General features: G+C 43.1%; 1 protein-coding gene across 2 annotated transcripts; it reads left to right on the plus strand.

Annotated features, from left to right (window-relative positions):
* The first annotated feature begins 287 nt into the window (after positions 1 to 287).
* KLHDC1 (kelch domain containing 1) lies at positions 288 to 27,052 on the plus strand. 2 transcript variants are annotated; one of them, XM_082275129.1, is made up of 13 exons: positions 288 to 425; positions 3,510 to 3,580; positions 5,919 to 6,036; positions 8,998 to 9,116; positions 13,005 to 13,083; positions 16,307 to 16,390; positions 17,626 to 17,706; positions 17,792 to 17,850; positions 20,112 to 20,224; positions 20,384 to 20,456; positions 22,426 to 22,510; positions 25,708 to 25,760; positions 26,881 to 27,052. In XM_082275129.1, exons 1-13 carry the CDS (start codon positions 327 to 329, stop codon positions 27,047 to 27,049), a joined length of 1,203 nt encoding a protein of 400 aa, XP_082131255.1. In that variant the 5' UTR covers positions 288 to 326; the 3' UTR covers positions 27,050 to 27,052. The 2 variants fall into 2 exon arrangements, with proteins under 2 accessions (XP_082131255.1, XP_082131256.1); XM_082275130.1 differs by lacking the exon at positions 20,384 to 20,456.
* Positions 27,053 to 27,139: the final 87 nt, after the last annotated feature.

Genomic DNA, 27,139 nt, shown 5'->3' on the forward strand with positions numbered 1-27,139 from the left:
CTTGTCCCCGCTACTCCGCCATTTTTCCGAAGACCAGCCCAGGCTCAGACATTCCATAACACCGTTTGCTGGCCTGGATAAATGTTTTTTCCCCTTTTAACAAGAATAAAATTCAGGTCGAATAAGAATTTTGCTTAAGGGACTGTTTTAGGTGAAACACAATACTGCTAACAGAACTGTGGCGGAGTGTTTGTAACGTTATTACCGTTTCTGGTATGAGAGAGAAAGAAGTGAGAGAGGAAGAGCTGTCCCCTCCGGCGATCCGTACTCTGCTGGCTGTTGTTATTGGAGACGGCTGGTGACAGCTGGGGGAGATCTGACAGCTCATGGCTGCTTCACAACAAAGCTACAGTGTGGCTGAGGAGAGGAGCGGCCACTGCGCCGCCATGGACCGCCACTGCCTCTATGTGTGGGGGGGATATGTGGTAAGGGGGGGTGACATGTGTCACAGCACTGGGGGAGGGGGGTGACATGTGTCACAGCACTGGGGGAGGGGGTGACATGTGTCACAGCACTGCGGGAGGGGGTGACATGTGTCTGCTTAGCCAAGCTATGACGTATAACAGCCGATCGCTGCATCATTACATTTAGAACGCACACACAACTGCGCTTTTCTTTTGCATTTGCGCAGCAGATATATATATATATATACGCTGAACAAAATTATAAATGCAACACTTTTGTTTTTGCCCCCATTTTTCATGAGCTGAACTCAAAGATCTAAGACTTTTTCTATGTACACAAAAAGCCGATTTCCCTCAAATATTCACAAATCTGTCTAAATCTGAGTTAGTAAAAAACAAAAAAGGTCGCCCTGGGACTTTGAATGAGGTGAACACAACGACCACTTGTAGTAAATAGAGTTACAAATGTATTGAAAGAAGATAATACTGAATTGCATATACATATGCCAATACACCAATGTAGACATAATACAATACACAGTAGTAAACATGCTGGTAGGTAGCAGCAGTAATGTTGCTTAATGAATTGAAGCATCTTTTGGAGTCGACGCGTTTCGTGCACCCTATTTGCCCACTCATCAGGAGTCGATGCGCATACTCATGTCTTGAAGATATATACACATGGTGTCAATTTGAAAATATATACGAAGTAGTGGCTAATGAGGTATATAAAGTTATAAAAATCATCAGTTTTTATGTACATGTAGGGATGGAGGGGTATCACTGGCAGTACCGGACCTTTTTTAATTCTTGTTCTAAATCTGGCTTAGGATGGCCATACATTATACAATTTTCTGTACAATTTTCTTGAATGTTAAGGCCCGTACACACGTACCGATCGTCGGCATACAAACGTCGGTGGACGAAGGATCTGCCGATTGTACGCGTGTTAGTATGGTGCCTCCGACAGATGTCTGCGCACAATCCGCGGACAAAAGTCTTTCTTGCAAACATGAAAATTTTTGTATGCCGACACCAGAACGGACGATTGTTCGCCTGTCAGTACAGAATTCGGCCGACAGACCGCAGATTTGCAAGACTGGGCATGCTCAGAAAATAGAAAACACAGGGAAAGTTAACCATTACATGACATCACTTCTGCAGTTGGCGGACAAAATTCTTGTGCTGTCCTTGTGCTGTCTTTGCACTTTTCAGCAGACACCGACATCCCGGGGAGAAAAGAGGAACATTTGTATGCCGACCATCGGTACGTGTGTACGGGGCTTTACCTTCAACTATGTAGTACAAAGGCCTACCTAATTGGATACAAGTGAAATTGTTGTTTAAGTTCTGACCTCATTATGTGGTTTGTGGAAAATGTAACAGAAAATTGAACATGTATGGCCAGCCTTAAGCTGGATACACACTATATAACTCTTGTTGATAGATTTCCTTAAGATTTACCTTCAACTATGTAGTTCAAGGGCCTGCCTGATTGCATACAAATTGAAAGTGTTTAGGTTTGACCTCATATTATCTGGTTTTGGTAAATCTAAAGGAAAAAATCTAAAGACAATTGTATAGTGTGTATCCAGCTTTAGGCTCCTTTCACACAGTTCGCTGTTCGGTGCGGACCGTTCTCTGCTCAGCGGGGATCGATCCGCCGATCCCCACTGAGCTGGCGGATGACAGCTCCATCTCCGCACTGTGTGCGGAGAGGGAGGTGTCAGAGCCCCGCTGCTCTCTATGGGGGAATCAAATGAGAACAGACCGCCTGTCCGCTCTCAACCAATCCCATCCGATCCGATCCCCTGTATGGATGGAAAATAGGGTTTCCATTCGTCCAGATTTCATGGACAGCATCGGAAGCGGATAGCAGCGGGTGTCAGTGGAGATGTCTCCGCTGACATCCGCTGCCCCATAGAGATGCATGGAGGATCCGATCAGATCCACCTAAAAAACTGACAGGTGGATCTGCTCGGATCGTTCGTGTAAAAGGACCCTTAGGGCTCTTTCACACAGGCGATCCGTTCAGTTCATCAGTTCAGTCACGTCAAAATGTATCAGTTTTTCGTCTGTTTTCATCCGTTTTTTTTTACATCCACTACCAATGCAAAAACGGACCGTTTGTCCGTTTACATCCGTTTTTCGTCCGATCCATTTTTTTGACGGATGAAATATAGGGCATTCATCTGTTCCAAAAAACGGACATTGACGGAAGCGGATGAAAACGGATGTTAACAGATAATCATCCGTTGTCATCCGTTTTTCCATAGAGATGCATTGATGTCTGTTTTTCATCCGTCAACGGATGGATGAAAAATGGACAAACGGACAGCATGTGTGAAAGGGGCCTAAGTGAGCACTTCTCCTTTGCCAAGATAATCCATCCACCTCACAGGTGTGGCAAATCAAGATGCTGAATAGACAGCATGATTATTGCACAGGTGTGCCTTAGGCTGGCCATACATTATACAATTTTCTGTACAATTGTCTTTAGATTTACCTTAAACTATGTAGTACAAAGGCCTGCCTTATAGGATACATTTGAAAGCCTTGTTTAGTTTTGACCTCATATTATATGGTTTATTGAACATGTATAGCCACCCTTAGGCTGTCGGGTGCTGCCACCGCCACTGCTGTTAAGGGAACCCGGCAGGAAAGCGTTCCGGCTTCACAGCTGGTTCCCTACTGCGCATGCCCAAAGCACGCTGTATTCTCATACTGGCCCTGCAGCAGGGAAAGGAGGAGGTAGAAGGAGGGGGGCCGAGCTGCTGACGTACCTCGCCGTGGCGAGGTCTGACGGAAGTGGGGACAGGGTACCTATCAAAAACAGGTATCTGCTCCCCCTGGTAGGTGCCAAATGTGGCACCGGGGGGAGGAATCAGATAAGCGTTAGTTCCACTTTTGAGTGGAAATCCACTTTATTTGCTGCACACTGACAGCCCGTGTGTATCCTAAATAAAAGCGGCTTTAGCCCGCCTCCATCCAGGCAATGCCTTCTGACGCATTTCACCCACCCACAGTAGTTCCCTGCTTGTAGCCTATTTATTATTATTTTTGAATGATCTCCACATTCGATTTATTTGAACAAATCTCTTACAGACAATTGAAGAAAATGAAGTTTATTTGCCAAATGACGAAATCTGGGTCTATGACAGTGAATGCGGCTTATGGTAAGTTGCCTTATATCGAAAAATGTTTTTCCCCAGCATTTAAACAAGTTGCAGGGTTTTCACCCTTCACTAAAGCATTGCTCTTCTACATTAACAGGTGTTTAGGCCTCGTACATGGAAAGAGAAAACATTAGAGGCATCTGTTTTTGTCTTGTTTTTTTTATGCCTGCGAAGGCATCTGCATGTTATTTATTGTTTATCTGCATATTTGCATGCATTGTTCAGGGGCATAAAAAATGACCCAAAGCTGCGTTTGCAAAGTAGCTTCTGAGCATAGTTTAGGCAGGTACAGGGCCAGATTAACATAGGGGCTATTGGAGCTGCAGCTCCAGGCCCCTACCTTTATATAGGCCCCAGGTTGGCCATATTCACTGTTACCGCTCTTCTGTCACTTGTAAACACAGAAGTCTGGCTTCTATGCTCGCTTCCCCAGGCAGCACCCTCAGAACCTCCCCACACAGCGTGAAGGCCGGACAAGGAGGGACAGTTGCCGATGCATGGATGTGTTTATGGGCTTCAGAGACAGCATCCCATGTTGAATTAGGCATGCATGGCTGCACCCTTCCTCCTCTGGGTGCATGCCAAGGCACGGCCCTTAAGGCCCTTCAAAATCCTCAGCACCAAGCCCATGATGCTCTTAATCTGGCCCTGGGCAGGTATGCGCATAAACACTTGCATAAATTTATTCTAATGGCTAGAGTAAATCAATGTATTAGCCAATAGAATGAGTTTATGCTCATATGCCTGTAAACGTGCTTAAACACATGCATATGTACAAGAGATTAGAGGCATTTGTTCTGCCAACTACTGGCAGCATATTTGGAGCAAAACTCATATGCTTGTTTGCATGAAGTCTTAAAGTGATTGTAAAGTCTCGTTTTTTTTTTTTTCCTCTAAATTGGTTTTGCACAGAGTGGCCCGGATCCTCCTCTTCTCGAGTCCCTCTTCTGTGCTCCTGGCCCCTCCCTCCTGTTGAGTGCCCCCACAGCAGGCAGCTTGCTATGGGGGTACCCGAGCCAAGTCACAGCTCCCTATGTCCATTCAGACACAGAGCCGTGACCTGGCCCCGCCCCTCTCTCCTGATTGGCTTACTGATTTTGATGGACAGCAGCGGGAGCCAATCGCGCTACACTGCTGTCTCAGCCAATGAGGAGGGGAGTCATGGGAAACTGAGAAACTCCTGCCACATTGCTGGATAAAGATGGGCTCAGGTAAGTATTAAGGGGCTAAGGGGGGGCTGCTACACACAGAAGGTTTTTATTTTATCTTCAAGTATAGAATGCATTAAGATAAAAAAAACCTCTGCCTGTACAATCCCTTTAACCTGTTTACGACCGCCCGCCGCAGATGTACTGCGGCAGGTAGCCGCTCCCAGGCAAATCGCCATACATGTACGGCGCTCACTGTTGGGAGTCTAGGGGGGCTAGCTCATGCCGCCGACGGCGCGTTCCCGCCCCCGCTCGGTGTTGTAAACACAGCCGACCGTCCTTCTCCCTGCAATGATCATAGAGCCCATGTGATCCTGCTATATAGGATCACATGTCTCTATGGTCATTTCAGAAGCCACGCCCCCCCCACAGTTAGAATCACTCCCCTAGGCTCACATTTAACCCCTTGATCACCCATAGGGTTAACCCCTTCCCTTCCAATGGCATTATTACAGTAACAGTGCATATTTTTAGCACTGATTACTGTAGTAATGTCACTGGTACCCCCAAAAGTGTCAAAAATGTCAGTTAGGAGTCCGATCTGTCCGCCGCAAATTCTCAGTCCCGCAAAAAATCGCTGATCGCCGCCATAAAAAAACAAGAAAAATGACATAAATCTTTCCTGAAGTTAGTAGACACAGTAACTTTTGCGCAAACCAATCAAAATACGCTTATTGCGATTTTTTTTTCTTTTTTTTTACCAAAAATATGTAGCAGATAACAAATTGGCCTAAAATGTTAAAAAATTTTAGATTTTTAAAATTTTTTTGGGGAATGTCCTATAGCAGAATGTGAAAAATATTGTTTTTTTTTTCAAAATTGAAGCTATTTTTTTGTTTATAGCGCAAAAAATAAAAATCGCACAGGTGATCAAATACCACCAAAAGAATGCTCTACTTGTGGGAAAAAAAGGACGTACATTTCGTTTGGGTACAACGTCGCACGACCGCGCAATTGTCCGTAAAAATAACGCAGCCCCGAATCGCAAAATAGGGCCTGGTCAGGAAGGGGGTAAAATGTTCCGGGGTTGAAGTGTTTAATGAACAAATACTAATTTCTTCTGTAAAGATGAAATTTTGAGTGATATTACTTTCCATTCCAGTATTGAGTCTTATGGTTTCAAATTGCAGGAAGATGCATTTAACAGACGGAGATTTGCCCCCTTCGATGTCTGGAAGTTGTGGAGCATGTCTGAATGGTAAATTGTATATCTTCGGGGGATATGATGACAAAGGATACAGCAATCAGGTATATGATTTTATTTAAAATAGAACTATGGCATCTCATTTAAAAACATGTGTTGTCCCCCTGCAAAGTCCCACAAATACTTGTTGATTCTGCCTAATGTAGCTTCCTCTGATGGTGTGGCAACAATGCTGCACTGCTCCTGAATCCAGAGCAGAGTTGCCACTCTCATGTAGACTGTGCCTGTTTACACCACAGTGGTCTCAGAAGATGTTTTGGAAATGCGGCAATATTCTGACTCAATAGCCTGTAGATTGTCATTCACCTTCTTTTGATTTATAGCACTGACTCTGTTGCTGAAACCCTCCCACTGAGGTGTTGCGGACTAGACTGACAACGCTATCTCTCCATAGTTACAGAGTTACAGTATGAGGAGTGAGCTTTATCACCCTAGGACAGGAAGTGTGTTACTGGCAGGATCACCAGTTGAAAATAAAGGGAAAAGAATCTGAAAAAAAAAAAAAGTAAACTAATGCAGCCACCACATCTAGACTGGAAATCTGCAATATATTAAATTTTTAGTCTTCGTTTTAAAAATGCTTTAACCAGTTCAGGTCCGCCCTATAGCAGTTTTACTGCTACAGGGCGGCACCTGTGTGCCGGACTACATATGCAATATCCCACAAAAGTGAGTACACCCCTCACATTTTTGTAAATATTTTATTATATCTTTTCATGTGACAACACTGAAGAAATGACACTTTGCTACAGTGTAAAGTAGTGAGTGTACAGCTTGTATAACAGTGTAAATTTGCTGTCCCCTCAAAATAACTCAAAACACAGCCATTAATGTCTAAACCGCTGGCAACAAAAGTGAGTACACCCCTAAGTGAAAATGTCCAAATTGAGCCCAAAGTGTCAATATTTTGTGTGGCCACCATTATTTTCCAGCACTGCCTTAACCCTCTTGGGCATGGAGTTCACCAGAGCTTCACAGGTTGTCACTGGAGTCCTCTTCCACTCCTCCAGGACGACATCACAGAGCTGGTGGATTTTAGAGACCTTGCGCTCCTCTACCTTCCATTTGAAGATGCCCCACAGATGCTCAATTGGGTTTAGGTCTGGAGACATACTTGGCCAGTCCATCCCTTTTACCCTCAGCTTCGTTAGCAAGGCAGTGGTCGTCTTAGAGGTGTGTTTGGGGTCGTTATCATGTTGGAATACTGCCCTGCAGCCCAATCTCCGAAGGGAGGGGGATCATGCTCTGCTTCAGTATGTCACAGTACATGTTGGCATTCATGGTTTCCTCAATGAACTGTAGCTCCCCAGTGCCAGCAGCACTCATGCAGCTCCAGACCATGACACTCCCACCACCATGCTTGATTGGAAGCAAGACACACTTGTCTTTGCACTCCTCACCTGGTTGCCACCACACATGCTTGACACCATTTGAACCAAATAAGTTTTATCTTGGTCTCATCAGACCACAGGTCATGGTTCCAGTAATCCATGACCTTAGTCTGCTTGTCTTCAGCAAATTGTTTGTGGGCTTTCTTGTGCATCATCATTAGAAGAGGCTTCTTTCTGGGACGACAGCCATGCAGACCAATTTGATGCAGTGTGCGGCGTATGGTCTAGGGAAAGACAGGCTGACCCCCAGCCCTTCAACCTCTGCAGCAATGCTGGCAGCACTCATACCTCTATTTCCCAAAGACAACCTCTGAATATGACGCTGAGCACATGCACTCAACTTCTTTGGTCGACCATGGCGAGGCCTGTTCTGAGTGGAACCTGTCCTGGTAAACCGCTGTATGGTCTTGGCCACCTTGCTGCAGCTCATTTTCAGGGTCTTGGCAATCTTCTTATAGCCTAGGCCATCTTTATGTAGAGCAACAATTCTTTTTTTCAGATTCTCAGAGAGTTATTTGCCATTAGGTGCCATGTTTAACTTCCAATGACCAGTATGAGTGAAAGCGATAACAAATTTAACACACCTGCTCCCTATTCACACCTGAGACCTTGTAACACTAATGAGTCACATGACATGGGGAGGGAAAATGGCTAACTGGGCCCAATTTGGACGTTTTAACTTAGGGGTGTACTCACTTTTGTTGCCAGTGGTTTAGACATTAATGGCTGTGTGTTGAGTTGTTTTGAGGGGACAGCAAATTTACACTGTTATACAAGCTGTACACTCACTACTTTACATTGTAGCAAAGTGTCATTTCTTCAGTGTTGTCACATGAAAAGATAAATAAATGAATGAATAAAAAATGTACAAAATATTTACAAAAATGTGAGGGGTGTACTCACTTTTGTAAGATACTGTGTGTGTGTGTGTGTGTGTGTGTGTGTGTGTGTGTGTGTATATAAATATTGTGCATATATATATATATATATATATATATATATATAATTTACATAGACAATATATAATATATATATATATAATTTATTATAGAATAAAAAAATATGATATTAATGTTTTGATACCTTCACCTTTTTTTTATCTGTGATTGAATAAAAGATGTATGTTTATTACTTCTATATTGATCCATGTATAATGAATGGACATATTGTATATTGTATACAGTGATATTTGAGTGCTGTTTGCTCTATTTTCCTCTCTTTATGTTCTTTTGTACCTTTTTATTTTATGAACAATTATGCTACCTTTTAAAAAAAAAAAAATGCAGCGATGATGAAATACCACCAAAAGAAATTTGTTTTTCTATTTGTGGAAAAAAAGGACATTTTATTTGGGTACAGCGTTGCATGACCATGCAATTGTCAGTTAAAGTAACGCAGTGCTGTTTTGCAAAATATGGGCTAGTCATGAAGGGGGGGTAAATCTTCCGGAGGTCAAGTGGTTAAACCTCTTTTACAGGATGCCCCTATTTCTTTACTGAGGTAACATGGTCACTATATAAATTGGAACTTATATAGAATACCAGCATTAGTTTCACTGATCTTGAGATGATTGTCTCTTGTAGCATGAGAATTTGTCATTTATTTACTTCAAAGCTGTATTACATGGACCTGCACTCGGGGAATGAAGTGTTCACGTGGAAACATGTCAAGAATTTTCATGGACAGCCACCAACCCCACGAGACAAACTTTCCTGCTGGACGTACAGAGATCGGTGAGTGAGGAACACAGTAAAATGAATTGTGGGACGTCATGGCGACTGATAAATCCACATACAGTTTTTGGTCAGTGCTGACAAACCAAATCACTCGCTTGTTCTTTTAATCTCTTGGCGGATTCTAGGCGTAAGATCTATTCCTCCACTAGCTGCAGAAACAACATGAGGTCTACAGGAGATATACTGTAAAAAGTTATCAGGTGATAAATCGGGTGCCTTGCAGTAGTTTAGTTTCGGATTCTTTCATTAAGTTAATAGTTTTATTTCATCATATTTTTTATGTTGGAATGATTCGTTTTCAGAAATCATTTTGTATATCTATTTCTAATTACAGTGTTCAGCTGCCAATCCGTCAGTTTTTGTCTCACCTTAACGCTCAGCGCTGAATATTTTTATATTTTTTTATATTAGTTTCTTATTGATTTGAAATTCAAATTTCGGAAGTCGGCTGTATTTGTTCTATCCAATTCTTTTTCTTTCCTCTTCTTTTCTATTCTTTTCTTTCATATTCTATGCTGATTTATTCCATTCTACTCTTTTGTATTCAATTCTATTCTAGTCTATTCCTTTATTTTCTTTTCTGTTCAATTCTATTTTTTTCTTTTATACTCTATTATATATTATATTTATTCTATTCTTTTCTGTGTTGTTTTTTTCTTCAGTTCTATTCTTTTTTATTCTATTCTAGTCTATAAGTTTCTATTTTATTATATAAAGCAGCCTAAGTAGGAATCATCATCTTATTTCACTTTTATGCCTTACTGTATTTATTGCAATATATTTTTATTTCAAATTCATTTTCACAATTTAAATTTGGCTAGTTAATTTCACTATAATTTATTTTGAATTCATTGAACTTCGTTATTATTGAGATTCGCAAATTTGGATAAATCTGAATAAAAAAAGTTTTGCACCAATTTCAATGTATAGCATTCACTGGAATACTCCCCCTACCTCTGATGCGGTCTCCTAGCATCATTCAACACACTTTCTGTAAGTCCAAGGTGTCGAGGACCTATCCCCTGAGGGTACCTAATCAAGCTGGCCCAAACTTATAAGATAATGCTGCAAAGAATGGCATAACATTATTTAGGGGCAATTGTTTCTGCAGCATTTAGTATCCACGCACTGCTGGATGAAGAGGACCCATGTCATGTGATCGGACAGAAGACTGCTGGAAAAAAGGTTTGCATAAAGATTTTAAAAAGATAGTGTGGGGGTGTTTCAAGGGAAAGGAGGGAAGATGGCCAGGCTGGAGCTGGGCTTTAACAGAAACATGGGATCCTTACTCCTTCTCATTGATGGAGCAGGCTTTTGGCTTTTCATCCTGATTTTTGCTTTAAAAAAAAGCTGAGCTCTAGCCACAAAAAAACTTACTTTAATTATATTTCTCAACAGCCAAAGGATATTCATTTACTTTCTGTGCATGAGATGTCTTTGCAATCCAAGATATTACCCCCCCCCCCGTCTCTTCACTCTACACAGCATGCCGAGCGGCGCTGAGAGACACGACCGTCTGCTCTGCTCCCTCCCCTGCTTACCTATTGGCAGGGGGAGGGAGCCAATGAGATTACAGGACTGCTGGGGCAAAGCAACTTGTGACATGTAGTCCCCATCACCAGCGGCCCTATGGCCATCTATGGGAGCAGAACTACACATCCCAGCATGCTCAGTGGTAAAAGATGTAAAGGGATCAAGGGGCTGCCTGGGAGCTAGGCCGAGACCACGAGGGAAGGAAGAAGACTGGACCCAGGGGAGAGGTGCTGCCTCCAGGGTCGGCATGCCATTTCTTCCACGGCTGGTCAGGGATATCCTGCCTGAAATAGGATCTCAGGCGCATCTCCAGAGGCACCTGTACCGACGGCGTGAATTGTTCCTGTTGTGAGGTAGCCAGTGGGGCTACCTGAAGTGCTTGCCTGTTCCAGGACATTTAGTTTGGGCCTTGACCACAGCATTGGTGAGCAGGCACTTGCCCATTCGCAAGGAAACAAAGACACTGTACACAGACAACGTTGCCTATTTGCCCACACTTGCCAGAACCTGGGTCACACTTACCTCCTGTTGAGCAGTGTCCGCCTTGTTACCCGGATACTGCCAGTATACTAAATTATACTCTGCCAAACAGGATATCTAAGTGCACCAACTAAAGTGGCTAGCTGAAGATTCAAGGCCTTCTTCCAGGGACTGAAATTACTGGTGCCATAGGGCACACATACACATGCCCAGGGCACAGTATATGTAGTGTATGATGGGGTAATTTGATTGGGAAGGTACATTATTGAACTGAACTAGATACAGTGTTCACAGTTTTTCTGGGCCTGTAGTGTAAGGGGACAGTAGGGAGAGGTCTGACATAGGAAAGCGCCATTCCTCTGCCCTCCTCCTGCCTTGACTCCATAGATCTTAATTCAAAAACAGTGGTGGTCAATCCATTACAGCATGGGTGTCCAACCTTTTGGCTTCTCTGGGCCACATTGAGTGTAGAGAAATTTTTAAAATATATACTATAGTTAAGGTATATAAGTAATAAAACACCGCTACGCCCTTCCCGTGCTAAAGCCCCCCCCCCCCCAGCACTAATTTAACACAACTAGTGGATGATCCCCTCCGAGGCAGCCTCTGTGGCCGTGCCCCTGACTTGACTTCCTTCCTCCCTTCCTCTCCAGCAAAAAATTGTCATGGGGCAGTGGGCCGCCTTGCCTGCAGTTTTGGGCTGCAGGTTGGACATGCCTGCATTACAGTGTTTGCCACTGCTCTCGGGGTATCGTCTTGAGGAGAGCAGACAGATAGTACTATTGAGTTCTATTGCTCTTGAATTTTCCTTATTACTACAAGGTTGACTTATTTGAGGTACATTGGTTTTCTGTCCAGCATTACTGCTATTGTCTTGTTTCAACTATTAGGAGATTTCACAGTAAAGATAATTTTTGTGTTTTACTACAACTTGTGTCTTCCATTTGTGGTGTCCGCACAAACACTATTGCTAGGTGTGCCAGAGGGGCTGTGACTGTTCTTGGGGTTGGGAGGCAGAGTACAGAACCAATTATACTTAAGCAGCTCCTTCGGGGGTTACACTAAACTTGTATTCAGAAAATATTTGCTTATTCTGGATCATTCCTAAAGAACAGTCATGCAGCCAGTGAAGCAGGGCATCATTCGACCCAGAAGGGGACCAGCGCTGAACCATGGAGCAAAGAGTCTGATGAGAGGAGTATTGCTGCAAAAGATACAATCTTTTCATTTTAACAAGTGCTGGGCTGGTTATATAAAAAAAATAAAAAAATAAAGTGGAATTGGGCTTTAACAGCCGAAGCATCGGGGGTATATTTTCTTAGAAAGTGGAAATCTTTTAACTGCATTGGTTTATTGTCCCCACTAACACTAAAATCTCTACATCTACAGGCATCCAGGATCTAAGACTAACCTATCTAACCCTGTAAAGAACCTGAAACACTGTACTAAACCCTGTACATATCTTTTATGAAGCCGGTCCGATCCGGTCTCACGCTGAGCTGTCAGGGGCGGCTTCTCTGTGGAGGCGGGTGCAGAGGAGGCAGCCGACAACCGAAGCCCCATAGTAACTCTATGGGTGACGCCACTTCCCAGGCGTTTCACAGCCGTTTTCGTCTGTGTCCTCTGCAGATCTTCCACCGCTAAAGGCCAGACCAGATTGGCTTCAGGAAGGTATGTATAGTGATTTATTCTTTACAGGGCTAGATAGGTTAGTCTTAGATCCTGGATGCCTGTAGCTGTAGAGATTTTGGTGTTGGGGTGGACTTCCCCTTTAATCCTACCTACCAACTCCATCACTTTGCATGGGGATTGCCACTTCTATGTCTTTTCACTTTACCGACATAACCGATAAGTGCACTGTTTCATTTCCAGGTTAATTTATTTTGGAGGCTATGGGTGCCGAAGACACAGCGAAATCAGCGATTGCTTTGATGTACATGATGCATCATGGGTAATGTGACAAATTTTACATTTTGATCTTGATTCATTTTTTAGCATTATTACAGCCTTGGGCTGGCCATAGAGAGGCAGACATATTTGGGAGAATGGCAAACAATGTGATTTTTTTATTTTTTTTTGTTCTTCCTTACACAAGCAGCAAGACCCACAAGAAGCACTTCATGCTGCTATATGATAATCCATGTCTCCAGCACCCTTAAGCCCCATACACACGTACAGATCGTCGTCATACAAACGTCGGCGGACGAAAGATTTGCCGATTGTACGCGTGTTAGTATGGTGCCTCCGACAGCTGTCTGCGCACAATCCGCGGACAAGAGTCTTTCTTGCAAACATGAAAATTTTTGTCTGCGGACACCAGAACGGACGATTGTTCGCCTGTCAGTACAAAAATCAGCCGACAGACCGCAGATTTGCAAGACTGGGCATGCTCAGAAAATAAAAAACACAGGGAAAGTTAACCATTACATGACATCACTTCTGCAGTCAGCTGAAGTCTGCGGACAAAATTCTTGTGCTGTCCTTGTGCTGTCTTTGCACTTTTCAACAGACACCGACATCCCGGGGAGAAAAGACGAACGTTTGTATGACGACGATCTGTACGTGTGTACGGGGCTTTAGGCACTCATTATAATCTATTAGTACTACGAAATATGGTCAGATAATAGCAAGTCATTTAAAAATCATTCTTCAATACAGGGTGATTTCATGCATCGGTGTGCATGTGGTGCTATCTAATAGGAAAGTCCTGCACACATGTTAAAGCATTTGTTACCCAAAAAAAAAAAATGGATTCTGCTCCTTTAACGCATGTTATACAGCACAGTGCTTGTGCTGTGCCATTGGTCACCTGTATCGCCTAAAAAACCTGGCTGATCCTGCCAGTTTCTGCCCTCCCCTCTGTAAGGTGCCCACGGTATATCATGGCTGCGGAGTCCTGACACCGTGGTCAGTGTACGTGTCTCCGTCATCCGCAGCTCTGCTCTCTGCTCTCCTCTGTCCTCCCCCCCCCCCCTCCTATCCTGGCCTGTCAGCTGTTACTAATCCCGCCCCCCTTCTTGCTGCTGAAATACCTTAAGACCTCACACACACAATCTCCTCAATCCACACACATCCATGCAAAGTCCAGAATTTATAAAGCTTGTCTGAGCTGTCAGATAAAAGGGGGTGGAGAGCTGAAGTCACACACTGCAGCGCTCAGCGAAGAGAGCTCTGAGAGCTGATTTGATGGAAGGGATCACCTCATTTCACACAGGAACAGAGCTTAGGCTGTAAATCACAGGCTTTGTGCTGGAGATCGCTCCCCTGTCACCTTTTTTCTCTTGGTGTCAGGAAAACTTTTCAGAAGTGATTCATGCTGATAGCAGAGGAATGAAGCAGCAGACAGAAATGACACTTAGTGCTCTTAATTGAGACAAGTACACACTTTAGAAGAATATGCTTTGTTCATATTTCATGTTTGAGGTTTACTGCCACTTTAACCACTTCACGCAACCCGACGTACCTGTACATCGGTTTGAAGAAGGGGCATCACCTAGCTGCAGGCATCACCCCGGTACCGTTTTTCTGAGACAGCGGTAAGCTTTCTTGTAATAACAACCGATGCGGTCCAGCAGCCACTCGGCCATAATCATAAGGAGCAGGACGGGATGCCCCCCCTCCTGCTGCCTTTTCTCCGCTTCCTGGGTCTCCCATCCCACATCCGCCGACTGGTAAGAGTCCCGATTGAAGCCGGATTTGGCTTTGATCAGGTCTCCGATGTAGTAACCCGGAAGCAATGTCACAACGTAATTTCCAGTTTACTCAGCTGCCAATGGCGCCGATTTAAAAAAAATTACAGTATTCAAAAACGCAGATTGCGGCGTTTTGAATACTTTAAAGTGCAAAGACGAGATTTCAGGTCTTTTAGACCCCAGATCCCTCCATAAAGAGTACCTGTCACTGCCTGTTACTGTCACAAGGGATGTTTACATTCCTTGTGACAGCAATAAATGTGATCAGATTTTTTTAAATCTTATTTTAACTTGGGTTTTAAAGGAACAGCGAAAAAATAAATAGGAAAACATTTTTTTTCTTTTAAAGTGCCGGCGTCCCGGCGTGCTTGCGCACCAAAGAAAACGCATACGTTAGTCGTGCCTACAAATGTAAACAGTGTTCAAATCCCACATGTGTGGTATCACCACGATGGTCACAGTGAGAGCAATAATTCTAGCTAAAGACCTCCTCTGTAACTCTAAACTGGCAACCGCTAACATTTATTAAAGCGTCACCTATTTAAATTTTAAGTACCGTAGTTTGTCGCCATTCCAGGAGTGTGCACGACTTTAAACCGTAACATGTTAGGTATATATTTACTCGGCGTGACATTATCTTTCACAATATACAACAAAATTGGGCTAACTTCACTGTTTCGTTTTTTTGGAATTCAGTGAAGTGTATTTTTTCCAAAAAAATTGCATTTAAAAGACGGCTGCGCAAATACCGTGTGACACAAAATATTGCAACGACCGCCATTTTATTCTCCAGAGTCTTTGCTAAAAATATATATATAATGTTCGTGGGTTCTAATTAATTTTCTGGCAAAAAATACTGATTTCAACTTGTAAACAACAAGTGTCAGAAATAAGCTTGGTCCTTAATGAGTCGCTCCAGCCACCTATCAAAAAATATAAGTCAGCAGCTACAAAAAGTGTAGCTGATGAGTTTTAAAAAAACAGCCACTCACCTGTCCCATGATTCAGCGGTCTTCATCCTCTGTCCTCCCTCGGTGGCGCCCTCATCTTCACTATGGGCACCCACTCTGCATGCGCGATTCGCGCTGCGCATCCTGAATGGTGGATGCAGTCTTCTGGGACCTGTCAACCTGGGACCAGAAGAATGCAGGGGGGAGGGAGGAGAACTTCAGCTGCCGAGCGCCGAACGGAAGTGGGAGCCGGTAACTGTCAAAATCGGGTACCCCCCACTCCTCAAAAGTGCCAATTGTGCAAGAGGAGCGGGGGACGAGTCCTTAAAGCAGAATTTCCCCTTTTGGGTGGAGTTCTGCTTTAAGTGGTTAAGGTAAGATTTTTGTTGAATCAAATGGTCTGCTGACAGGGTCTCCTTAAGCATGATCTCCATGTTTTGCACATTTTATGAGATATTATATGATGGAATATAAGACAAAATCCTTAGAACAACAAGAATCGATTCCTAATTCTAGCCACTGCGGTTTGCAGGAAGAACAGATGTTTTGGGGATGGAACAATGATATCCATGTATTTGACACTCAGAAACAAGCCTGGATACAGCCAGAGGTAAAGGTAAGTGATAGTGGTTTAAGTGTTTTTGGCCTGCTCTAAAGGGGGATCTATGGGGTACCCTGCTCTAAAGGGGGATCTATGGAGACTCTGGCCTGCTCTAAAGAGGGATCTATGGGGGACCCTGCTCTAAAGGGGATCTATGTGGACTCTTCTCTAAAGAGGGATCTATGGGGACCCTTGCCTTCTCTAAAGAGGGATCTATGGGGGACCCTGCTCTAAAGGGGATCTATGTGGACTCTTCTCTAAAGAGGGATCTATGGGGACCATGGCCTGCTCTAAAGAGGGATCTATGGGGGACCCTGCTCTAAAGGGGATCTATGTGGACTCTTCTCTAAAGAGGGATCTATGGGGACCCTGGCCTGCTCTAAAGAGGGATCTATGGGGGACCCTGCTCTAAAGGGGATCTATGTGGACTCTTCTCTAAAGAGGGATCTATGGGGACCCTGGCCTGCTCTAAAGAGGGATCTATGGGGGACCCTGCTCTAAAGGGGATCTATGTGGACTCTTCTCTAAAGAGGAATCTATGGGGACCCTGGCCTGCTCTAAAGAGGGATCTATGGGGGACCCTGCTCTAAAGGGGATCTATGTGGACTCATCTCTAAAGAGGGATCTATGGGGACCCTGGCCTGCTCTAAAGAGGGATCTATGGGGGATCCTGCTCTAAAGGGGATCTATGTGGACTCTTAACTAAAGAGGGATCTATGGGGACCCTGGCCTGCTCTAAAGGGGGATCTATGGGGACCCTTCGCTAAAGGGGGAGGATCTGTGTGGACCCGGCTCTAAAGGGGGATCTAAAATCTTTTAAACATTTTATAACAGTATACCACAAGCAGTCTTTTTATATAAATGTTTTTTTTTTAATGTATTTGTACTTGTAGACCTAGGCCAGAGAGTAGACAGAGTGTTTTTTAATGTTTTTAATTTGAAATGTTACCTTGATGTCCTTCACTAAGTTCTGTACTTTGGAAATGTCCGCCACAGCCTTGGTCCGTGCTTATCCCTGAACACAGCCAATCAGATTTTATTGTTCATGGATTTAGTATTATTAGAACAATGAACCCTAAATTTTGATTGGCTGCTGTGGGTCAGTGCAGTTTGCTATTCATTAAGGTCAGTGTGTATTCTGCCCATTTTGGGGTAAAATTAACCGGTCCACTGAAAGTACAGGGTTCTCTAAAGGCCACAGCATAACTCCCCAGTGGATAGTGAAATTATTATTAATTTTTTTTTTTCAGAACACACCACCACAACCTCGAGCCGCTCATTCTTGTGCTGTCCTGGGGAACAAAGGATACGTGTTCGGTGGACGTGTGCTGGTTAGTTCTGGCTTGTGTTTAGAATTCCTATTTTTAGGACTAAGTCTAGCAGATTGTTTGACTGCTCCCTTATCTTTACTTTTAGCAAACACGGATGAATGATCTGCACTTTCTGAACTTGGACACTTGGATATGGTCCGGAGGGTAAGCTAACAAGTAAATGGACTTTTTAATTAATTTTTATTTTTTTGCCCAACTCCAGAAAAAAATGTTTTCTTTTAATTTTTTAGGCTAGATAAGGGAAGGGCTAGAAGCTCTAGACACAGACAAAAACAAAAACACATTTCTCTTTTGTTCTTCGAAGGGCACAGTCAGATCAGTAGATTGTGACCATTAGGTGGCGCAATACCCAATAGTACTAATCTACTGATCCTGCTGTGTCCTCTAATGAACTCAGAGAAGAGGATTTTACAGTAAGTACAAAAATCGAATTTTTCAGTTGAGCAGAGTGTTTTTGGTACCCTTCTGTCCTGATTACGCCCACAACCCCATGGCTTGTACAGATACTGCAGGGTGTTCTGCACATTCTCAAGTGTCTGACACAGATCAACCCCTGATGTGTTATAAAGTTACACTGTTTAGTCTGTTTACTGGGAGAGGAGACTGAGGAGATGCTTCCTTCTACCTGCAGCAGACTGATAATATCATCTCAGCCTAGGCTCAAGAACTGCAATTTAATTGCAGTAGAGGTGAAGCTTTTCAGAAAAAAATGATACTGTTGCAATATTCTTTGACATAACAGAAATGTATCAATGCAGATTTTTATAGTTACCTAAAGGCCCATTTTAAGGGTCCTTTCACACGAACGATCCGATCAGATCCGCCTGTCAGTTTTTCAGGTGGACCTGATCGGATCCTCCATGCATCCCTATGGGGCAGCGGATGTCAGCGGAGACATCTCCACTGACACCCTCTGCTGTCCGATCCTGTCCGTGAAATCTGGACGGATGGAAACCCTATTTTCCATCCGTCCAGCGGATCGGATGAGAACGGACAGGCGGTCCGTTCTCATCCGATTCCCCCCTAGAGGACAGCAGGGATCTGACAGCTCCGTCTCCGCACACAGAGTGGAGACAGAGCTGTCATCCGCCTGCTCAGCAGGGATCGGCGGATCGATCCCCCGCTGAGCAGAGAACGGACCTCGTCGGACGGCTCATCATGTGAAAGGACCCTAAAGCAGTAGATATATAATCTTCTGTTCAGGTATGTTATGAGTTTTCTTACAGAAATCTGAATTATTAATGTATAATTAAACCCAAATTGAATATATTTCAGCTTACCAGTCTTTAAATGAGAACAAAAGAAAGTATCTCCCATGGGATTTTGTTGCAGCAAAGAAATCAAACCAACTATATTTCTATATAAAAATAGAAAAAAAATGTATTTATACAAAAATATTGGATCCTGGCCTAAAAAAGGCCAATTCCTGATCTAATGTACAAAATAATCTTGTTTTGTATATACAGTATCTCACAAAAGTGAATACACCCCTCACATTTTTGTAAATATTTTATTATATCTTTTCATGTGACAACGCTGAGGAAATTACACTTTTCTACAATGAAGGCCCCTTAACCCCATCATCTAGGGAAAGGGAGCTTTGACTACTGGAAGCTTGGCAGCTATGTGGGCCTTGTGATAAACGGGGAGTTTAGGTGGATTTGACGGGATTGGCCACTAAGACACGAGGTGATCGGGTGGAGAAAAGGGGCTAAGCAAGGGTACGTCCCACCACTCTGAGGAGATTCTGACATCTCAAAAGTTGACCACCCACCCGCCCGTTGTATGGCTGAATTTGCAGCACATCCGCAGCAAACTCGCACATGAAGCTTTTTTTGAGCCGCATCAGAGGTTCACACTTATATGCGATCGCAACTGGGGGTGTCGTTAACTTTTAATTGACACCCCCTGTGTATCGCATATGGCAGTGTGAACTGGCAGATGTGCGGATGCGATGCGTGAACACACTGCAATCTCAAACAAATCCTTTAGCTTTCCCAGTTATCCTTGGTGGACTACAGACTCCCCCTTGTGTAATAGAAGTACGGGGGGGTTTAGTTCAAATTATAGCAGCCTAGGGTGACAACGCTGCTTCTCCATAAATACAGTACAGTCAATGAACGTTGTCACCATCGGAAAGGAAGAGTTTTACTGGAAGGGTCATCGGGTAAAAATAAATGAAAAAAGTTCCAAAAAATAAACCTAACACACCCACTACATCTAAGAGATGGTAACATTTAATATATTACATTTTTGTTTTTGGGTTTTGATAAAAACTTTTTTTTAACAGAAAGGTTTAGATAAAACTTAAAGCTCTTTTACACAATTTTCTTTTTCACATTATGCCTGTTAGTCTTTTATGTGTTGCATTATGTGTTCATATAGATAACTTCTTTCCCCTCCAGGATCCAGATTACAGGGGTGAAGCCAAGGGGGAGATCATGGCACACACTGACACCTGTTGGAGAGGAACATTTATTTCTCTTTGGGGGTCTTAGTGCTGAAAGTGTACCACTAAGTGAGTAAAAATGGTTTAATTCAAAAATAATAATTCTAAAATTAAAATAATATTGATAAATATAAATTATTTTTATCGCAACTGTGGTCGTGTTCCTCCGGATGATAACATGAAGGCAATGTTTTACATTTTTGCTCTCACATGTTGTTATTTTTCCAGGTGATGGATGGATATATAGTCTCTCCACCAGTGAATGGAAGCAGTTGACACATTTAGATAAGGATCAACCAAGGTACTACACTGATTACTGATGTAAGGAGCCACATGTAAACTGACCTTTAATATAAGGGGGTCACTTCTACACTGACCACATTATAAGGGATCACTTCTACACTGAGTACCGATGTAAGGAGCCACGTCTACACTGACCTTTAATATAGGGGTCATTTCTACACTGCTGACCACTAATGTAAGGGAGTCACTTCTACACTGACCTCCAATATAAGGAGCCACATCTACACTGACCTCCAAATGTAAGTAGCCCTTCTACACTGGTCTCCAAATGTAAGGAGCCACGTCTACACTGGTCTCCAAATGTAAGGAGCCACGTCTACACTGACCTCCAAATGTAAGGAGCCACGTCTACACTGACCTCCAAATGTAAGGAGCCCGTCTACACTGACCTCCAAATGTAAGGAGCCCATCTACACTGACCTCCAAATGTAAGGAGCCACGTCTACACTGACCTCCAAATATAAGGAGCCACGTCTACACTGACCTCCAAATGTAAGGAGCCCGTCTACACTGACCTCCAAATGTAAGGAGCCACGTCTGCACTGACCTCCAAATGTAAGGAGCCACGTCTACACTGACCTCCAAATGTAAGGAGCCACGTCTACACTGACCTCCAAATGTAAGGAGCCACGTCTACACTGACCATGAATGTAAGGGGTCACGTCTACACTGACCATGAATGCAAGGGGTCACGTCTACACTGACCATGAATGTAAGGGGTCACTTCTACACTGACCACCAATGTAAAGGGTCACTTCTACACTGACCACCAATGTAAGGGGTCACTTCTACACTGACCACCAATGTAAGGGGTCACTTCTACACTGACCACCAATGTAAAGGGTCACTTCTACACTGACCACCAATGTAAGGGGTCACTTCTACACTGACCACCAATGTAAAGGGTCACTTCTACACTGACCACCAATGTAAGGGGTCACTTCTACGCTGACCACCAATGTAAGGGGTCACTTCTACACTGACCACGGATGGTAGGAGTCACTTCTACACAGACCACCAATGTTAGGAGTCACTTCTAAACTGCCTATCACTGTAAGGGGTCTCTTCTACAATTTTTACAGTCTTTGTTTTTTTTCTGACAATTACAATCATTTGTTTCATTTCTTGACCATTAAGTAAACCCCATTCTTTATTCTTTAATTTAAAACATCTTCAATTTACTAATCACGCTAATATACAATGAGCTGTAGGTTTAATCATTTTAGTAGGGGTTCCCTGAGACCTGACAACTATTTCAAAGGTTCTTCAGTGGCAAGGAAGGTTGAGGTAGGCTGCCTTAACTTCCTGTCACAATGACAATGCCTCCATGGAACCCTGTTTGAGAAAGGCTGTGGCAGGACAGGCAGCCACCATCTACATGAGGTCCCTGCTCAGGAGGTAAATGGCTTACTGCAGCTAGACCAACATCAGACCCACTTACAAGGACCAGGTGAGAAAGAAATGGGCTTTGGATTTCACTGAACATTGTATCAAAAACCAACCAACCAACCAACAAACACTTGGTAACTGTCACTTTGTAACTGCCACACCTCACATGCCACCTCCCTTAGCAACTGTTGTGCTGTGCTCTGCCTTTTGGGACATACTGCATTACATAAGGAGTGTGGGACACTTTTCAATATGGACCGGGGGGGGGGGGGGCTGTTCTGCAAAGAGAGAGGCTCTTGGCAACTATGTTTTAAAAGAACTGAGCAGTTGTCTGTTGCCTGTGGGTACCAAATAAATTCCAATTCTGGTGAAGGTCTGCAGCTAGACAAAAAACTGCTTGGGTGCCATGTAATACCTTTTTTTTTCTTTCAGTTTATACTATATAAAAATAACTATTGGCTATAGGTTATAGCACATCATTGATTTTTGCTTTGTTTTAGTAAATAAAGCTATGTGATTCATATTGTGTCCCTACAGAGGTTGCATGCGCACACTAATTGTACTTTGTATATTTATAGACTCTGGCATACGGCCTGTCTGGGCAAAGACAGTGAAGTCATGGTGTTTGGTGGCAGCAAGGATGACCTGCTCTCCTTGGATACTGTTAGTAAAGAATATACTTATAAAAGAATGTGATTTTGAATCTCTGATGACACATCAAAGTGGACTCGTTCATTTTTAAAAATCCACAGCGGATCCACTTATGGGCCATACACACTATGAGATTTTCTGAAGACTTTTTCCTTTAGATTTACCAAAACCAGATAATATGAGGTCAAACCTAAACACTTTCAATTTGTATGCAATCTGGCAGACCCTTGCACTACATAGAAAAGGTAAATCTGAAGGAAAAAGTCTTCAGAAAATCTTATAGTGTGTATGGCCCTTTAGACTCACACTCGCCCTCCCCCGTTACTCTGTTGCTTTGTTGGAGCCCTCGTAAAATACCCAGTGTTTCTAGGTATGAGAGAACATGTGACCTCCTCCCAGGATGCAATGCTTGGACATGAGTGGCCAATTGCCAGGCCAAAATACTGCCATGTGAGGGGACATCAGAGTTGACTCAGATATGTAGATATGAGTGGGGGAGGGGTGGTGTTCAAGAGATTTTGTCACTATACGCATTCAAGACATTCTAAAGTTTAGGAATAAGCTCAGGTGTGTTGAGATCCTAGTCCAAACTCACTTGAGTGAGTCCACCAGGATCTGTCACTGTAATGGGCCAATTATAAGGCATTCCCCACCCTGCAGCTGAACATATAAATGCCCATTGCATATGTGAGCTTGCTGGGTGGGAAACTCCCGGATCGCAGATGATTGGTCTAATACAGGTGACCGCTTTCTGGTGGGGTCGCTCAGGTGAGTTTGGACTAGGATACAGGGCTCATTCCTACTAAAGATAAACTCCAGATGTATGCATTCTAAATGATGCAACTGGTGGTCTGTGGTGAGCGGTAGCATGGCTTTCGCCCTCTTCAGTTGTTCTCTCCCCTTTCTGGGCATCTGGCGGAGCTCTGTGAGTCAGAGGAGGTGACTCCCTGCTTTGCCTTGTTCCAAGATGGCGACAGCAGCACTTCTGGTGGAAGTGAGGTCACTTCTGGGAGCGCGTCGTGCTCTATATAAACAAGACGTAATGATGGTAGTCCAAGCTTTGTATCCAGCGATATTGTTCTGGCACTCCCTTTCCTCTTCCCTCGTCCTTTAGTTCACCCTCCCTTTCCTCTTCCCTCGTCCGTTCACAAAAAGCCATGTATTCTTTTCACAAAAAGCAAAGCGTTCTGTGAATTGAAAAGGTTGATTCTTTTCATTTATCGATTGACTTCTGTTTACCGGTCTTATTGGAAAATTTCTGCTTGATCAGCACTGCAGGCTAAAGCCTGTGTATCTTCCTGACGATCGCCAGGGTGACGGCGGGCATCATTGACCGCCACCCACTGATTGGCTTCTGACTAATCACTTCTGGTACTAAGCGCGTGTCCCCTAGGTGGAAATACAGAATCATGCATATACTGTTGGTATAGAAAAAAATCACATTTTGTTGCTTTGCAGCCTGAAATGGAGAAAGACACAGTTTTTATTTTATACAGCTGTATTTTCGTGTTAATGTAGCAACGTTTAACATCCAAGTAAAAGATATAACACCAACATGTAAGAAAAAAATAAAAGAAAATAATTAAAAACAGAATCGCTAAGTTGGAAAAAGGATCACCCCCCTCCTAAAAATGAATTGTTAACTCAGTCAGATGTAGCTAATCACCTCAATGGCACACAAAGCCATTTGACTTTCAACTGTGATCAGCTGTAGTCATTTTGATTAGCTCAGCATGAAAAGAGCTTTCCCAGAGCATTTCAGTCCATGGTAGTGCAACTGAAGCAAACAATCAACTATGGGTGGCAAGGCACTGTCAAAAGATCTCTGGGATAAAGTTGTGGACAGGCACAAGTCAGGAGATGGATACAAAACAATTTCAAAGGCTTTATCAATGCCTAGAAGCACAGTAAAGTCTGATATTAAGAAGTGGAATGTGTTTTGTACAACACAGACCCTCCCTGGATCAGGACGTCGCCCCAAACTGAATGAAAGAGCCAGGAGGAAACTGATCAGAGAGGCTACCATGAGGCCTACAGAAAATCTGAAGCAGTTGCAGGATATTATGACAAAGAGTGGTCATTGTGTGCATGTGACAACAATATCGCAAATTATCCAGAAATATGGCTTGTATGGGAGGATTGCAAGAAAAAAGCCACATTCAGTCATGACTGAGCTTTGCTAAAACGCATCTTGAAGATTCTGAGGCCATATGGAAAAAGGTGTTATGGTCAGATGAGACTAAAATTGAATCATTTAGCCTTAACACCAAACGATATGTCTGGCGGAAATCCAATACAGCTCAACCTCCAAATAACACCATTCCTACAGTAAAACATGGAGGTGGTAATATCCTGTTTATGGGGTAGTTTCTCTGCAGCAGAGACTGGAGCACTATTCGGGATAGAAGGAAAAATGGATGGGGAAAAATACCCTCAACTTCCTGAGGAAAATCTGCTGCCCTCTGCCAGAAAGTTGTCAATGGCAAGAACGTTTACCTTCCAACATGACAATGACCCAAAGCACAGCAAAAATGACCACACAGTGGTTGAAAGAGAAAAAGGAGTATACCCTTGCATGGCCTAGTCAGAGCCCAAACTTAAACTGCAGTCTACCAACGGTCACCATCAAATGTAACTGAACTTGAGCAGTTCTGCAAAGAAGAGTGGGCAAATATTGCAAAATCTAGATGTGCAAAGTTAGTAGAGACATCCCAACAGACTAAAGGCTGTAATTAAAGCAAAAGGTGGATCAACAAAATACTGACACAAGGGGGTGATCCTTTTTCCAACTCAGTGATTCTGTTTTTTTATTTTTTTTAATGACATGTTGGTGTTATATCTTTCACTTGGCTGTTATAAGTTGCACTGAGTAAATGCAGCTGGATAAAACAAAAACAGTGTCTGTCTTCATTTCAGGCTGCAAAGCAACAAAATGTGATTATTTAAAGGGGGTGATTCTTTCCTATACCCACTGTATATGTGATTCTGAGCAGAACAGCCACCCTGTAGCAGAAAATCTGCTATAGGAGGGTCGTTAGGTAGTTTAAAAAGGAGCTGTAAAGCACAACCATTGTGTAACACTGCTAAGTGGGAAGAAAAAAACAATTATGACTGCCCCTGTAAACATATAGAAACAAGGTTTTTAAATCAATAAAAACTAAAAAATAATAGTATGCATTTATTGTATGTGTTTTTTTTTTTTTTTGCAGGGTCATTGTAATGATTTACTCATCTTTCAGATCCAACCCTACTCTCTGCTCAGGTGCGAAAGTTTTCTCTCTTTTGTAGATTTTTGCTATGTACATTGACTGACTGTTATATCAGACAAATGTGTGTTTCTGGAATATGACAAACCTCATTTTTAAAGCTGGATCATTGGCACAAAAAAACTCAAAATTGAGTCTTACATGGTTCAAATTTTAGTTGATTTTTACTGCATCAGCCAAATCACCCCGTCAACACCACCCAGTTGGACAAAATTTGTTCATTGTGACCTCCCCTGTTACCTTTTTACCCATGGGGTGTCAGGGAAACTTCTCAGAAGTTATTCATTCTGATAGCAGAGGAACCAGTCAAACAGAAATGACATGTAGGGTACGTTCACATGTTGGCGTAGCGGATCGCGGACAGAATCACCTCGATTCTGCCCGAGATCCGAAAATCATTGCAAATTGCGGGACGCCTGTGTGTTGCCGTTGATTTGCAATGGCACCCCAAACGCTGTGCGATGTTGCTGCGATTTCCGCCTGCCGAATCGCGGCAACATTGCGCAAACAAAATCGCAGGACACATGACGCCCCAAAGAAGCTCTTGTACCTTTTTTGGGCGTCATGGTGTCCCCCATGGCTCCAGCTGGCTAGGTCCATAATACTCCTTCTTTGGCTGCCTAAGTACCACCTTGAAATTCAAATACCAGAAATGTCAAGAGTAACAATGCTAAATTAGAAGTAAGAACTCCTATTGGTAGACAAAGACCAAGCTTATGTATATAAAGAATTGGGAAACACTCCTCCAGAAGAAGCCATTGTAGGCGAAACATGTAGAGAAACAACAGTGTAGCCTATACGGAAGAAACAACTAACTGTGATGTTTTGCTGTATATGGATAATATATTTTTAACATGTTTTTAATGTGTGTAAAATAAAAATTATATTTTTTAAAGAAAAAATTGCATTTTGGCACCATAACAATCCCAATATGCTATGATTAGAATGAAATAAAGTAATTTACAGTTCATATAGGGAGGCGCATGGGAGGCATTTTGCTCTTTTCACCTTGGGTGCTGAGGACATTTTCCCAGCACTTTGTAAGGGAAATTCATCATGCATGGTGCATGAATTCAGAGTGTTCAGCCCTGTTACCTTTTTTATTTCCTTATAAAGGTTGTGTCTGGATGCCATTGGGAAGAATGCCTCCATATTGGAAAACGAGCTGTCCTGCCTGCCCATGGACCTGCTAGAACAGGCCAGGAAGAGGATCACCTGCTGGGCAGCAGCCACGTTCAGACAGAGCAGGAGGAAGCATTTGTGTAAAGTCCACAATGAGAACTGATCACTTGGGATGGTAACAATGACACTGATTGCACTATTTACGAATGCTATGCTTGGAGGCAAAAATGTGAATTACACAGAATCTGTCTTA

Source organism: Pelophylax lessonae, assembly GCF_965119305.1.
Source record: "Pelophylax lessonae genome assembly, chromosome: 13".
Lineage (NCBI taxonomy): Eukaryota > Metazoa > Chordata > Amphibia > Anura > Ranidae > Pelophylax > Pelophylax lessonae.

Bases quoted from the DNA above. Each gene is read 5' to 3' on its own strand.
- KLHDC1 (XM_082275129.1), top strand. From the start codon at position 327: ATGGCTGCTTCACAACAAAGCTACAGTGTGGCTGAGGAGAGGAGCGGC. The intron at 426-3,509 runs GTAAGGGGGGGT...AATCTCTTACAG, and splicing joins ATGTGTGGGGGGGATATGTG to ACAATTGAAGAAAATGAAGT. The intron at 9,117-13,004 runs GTGAGTGAGGAA...TTTCATTTCCAG, and splicing joins TGCTGGACGTACAGAGATCG to GTTAATTTATTTTGGAGGCT.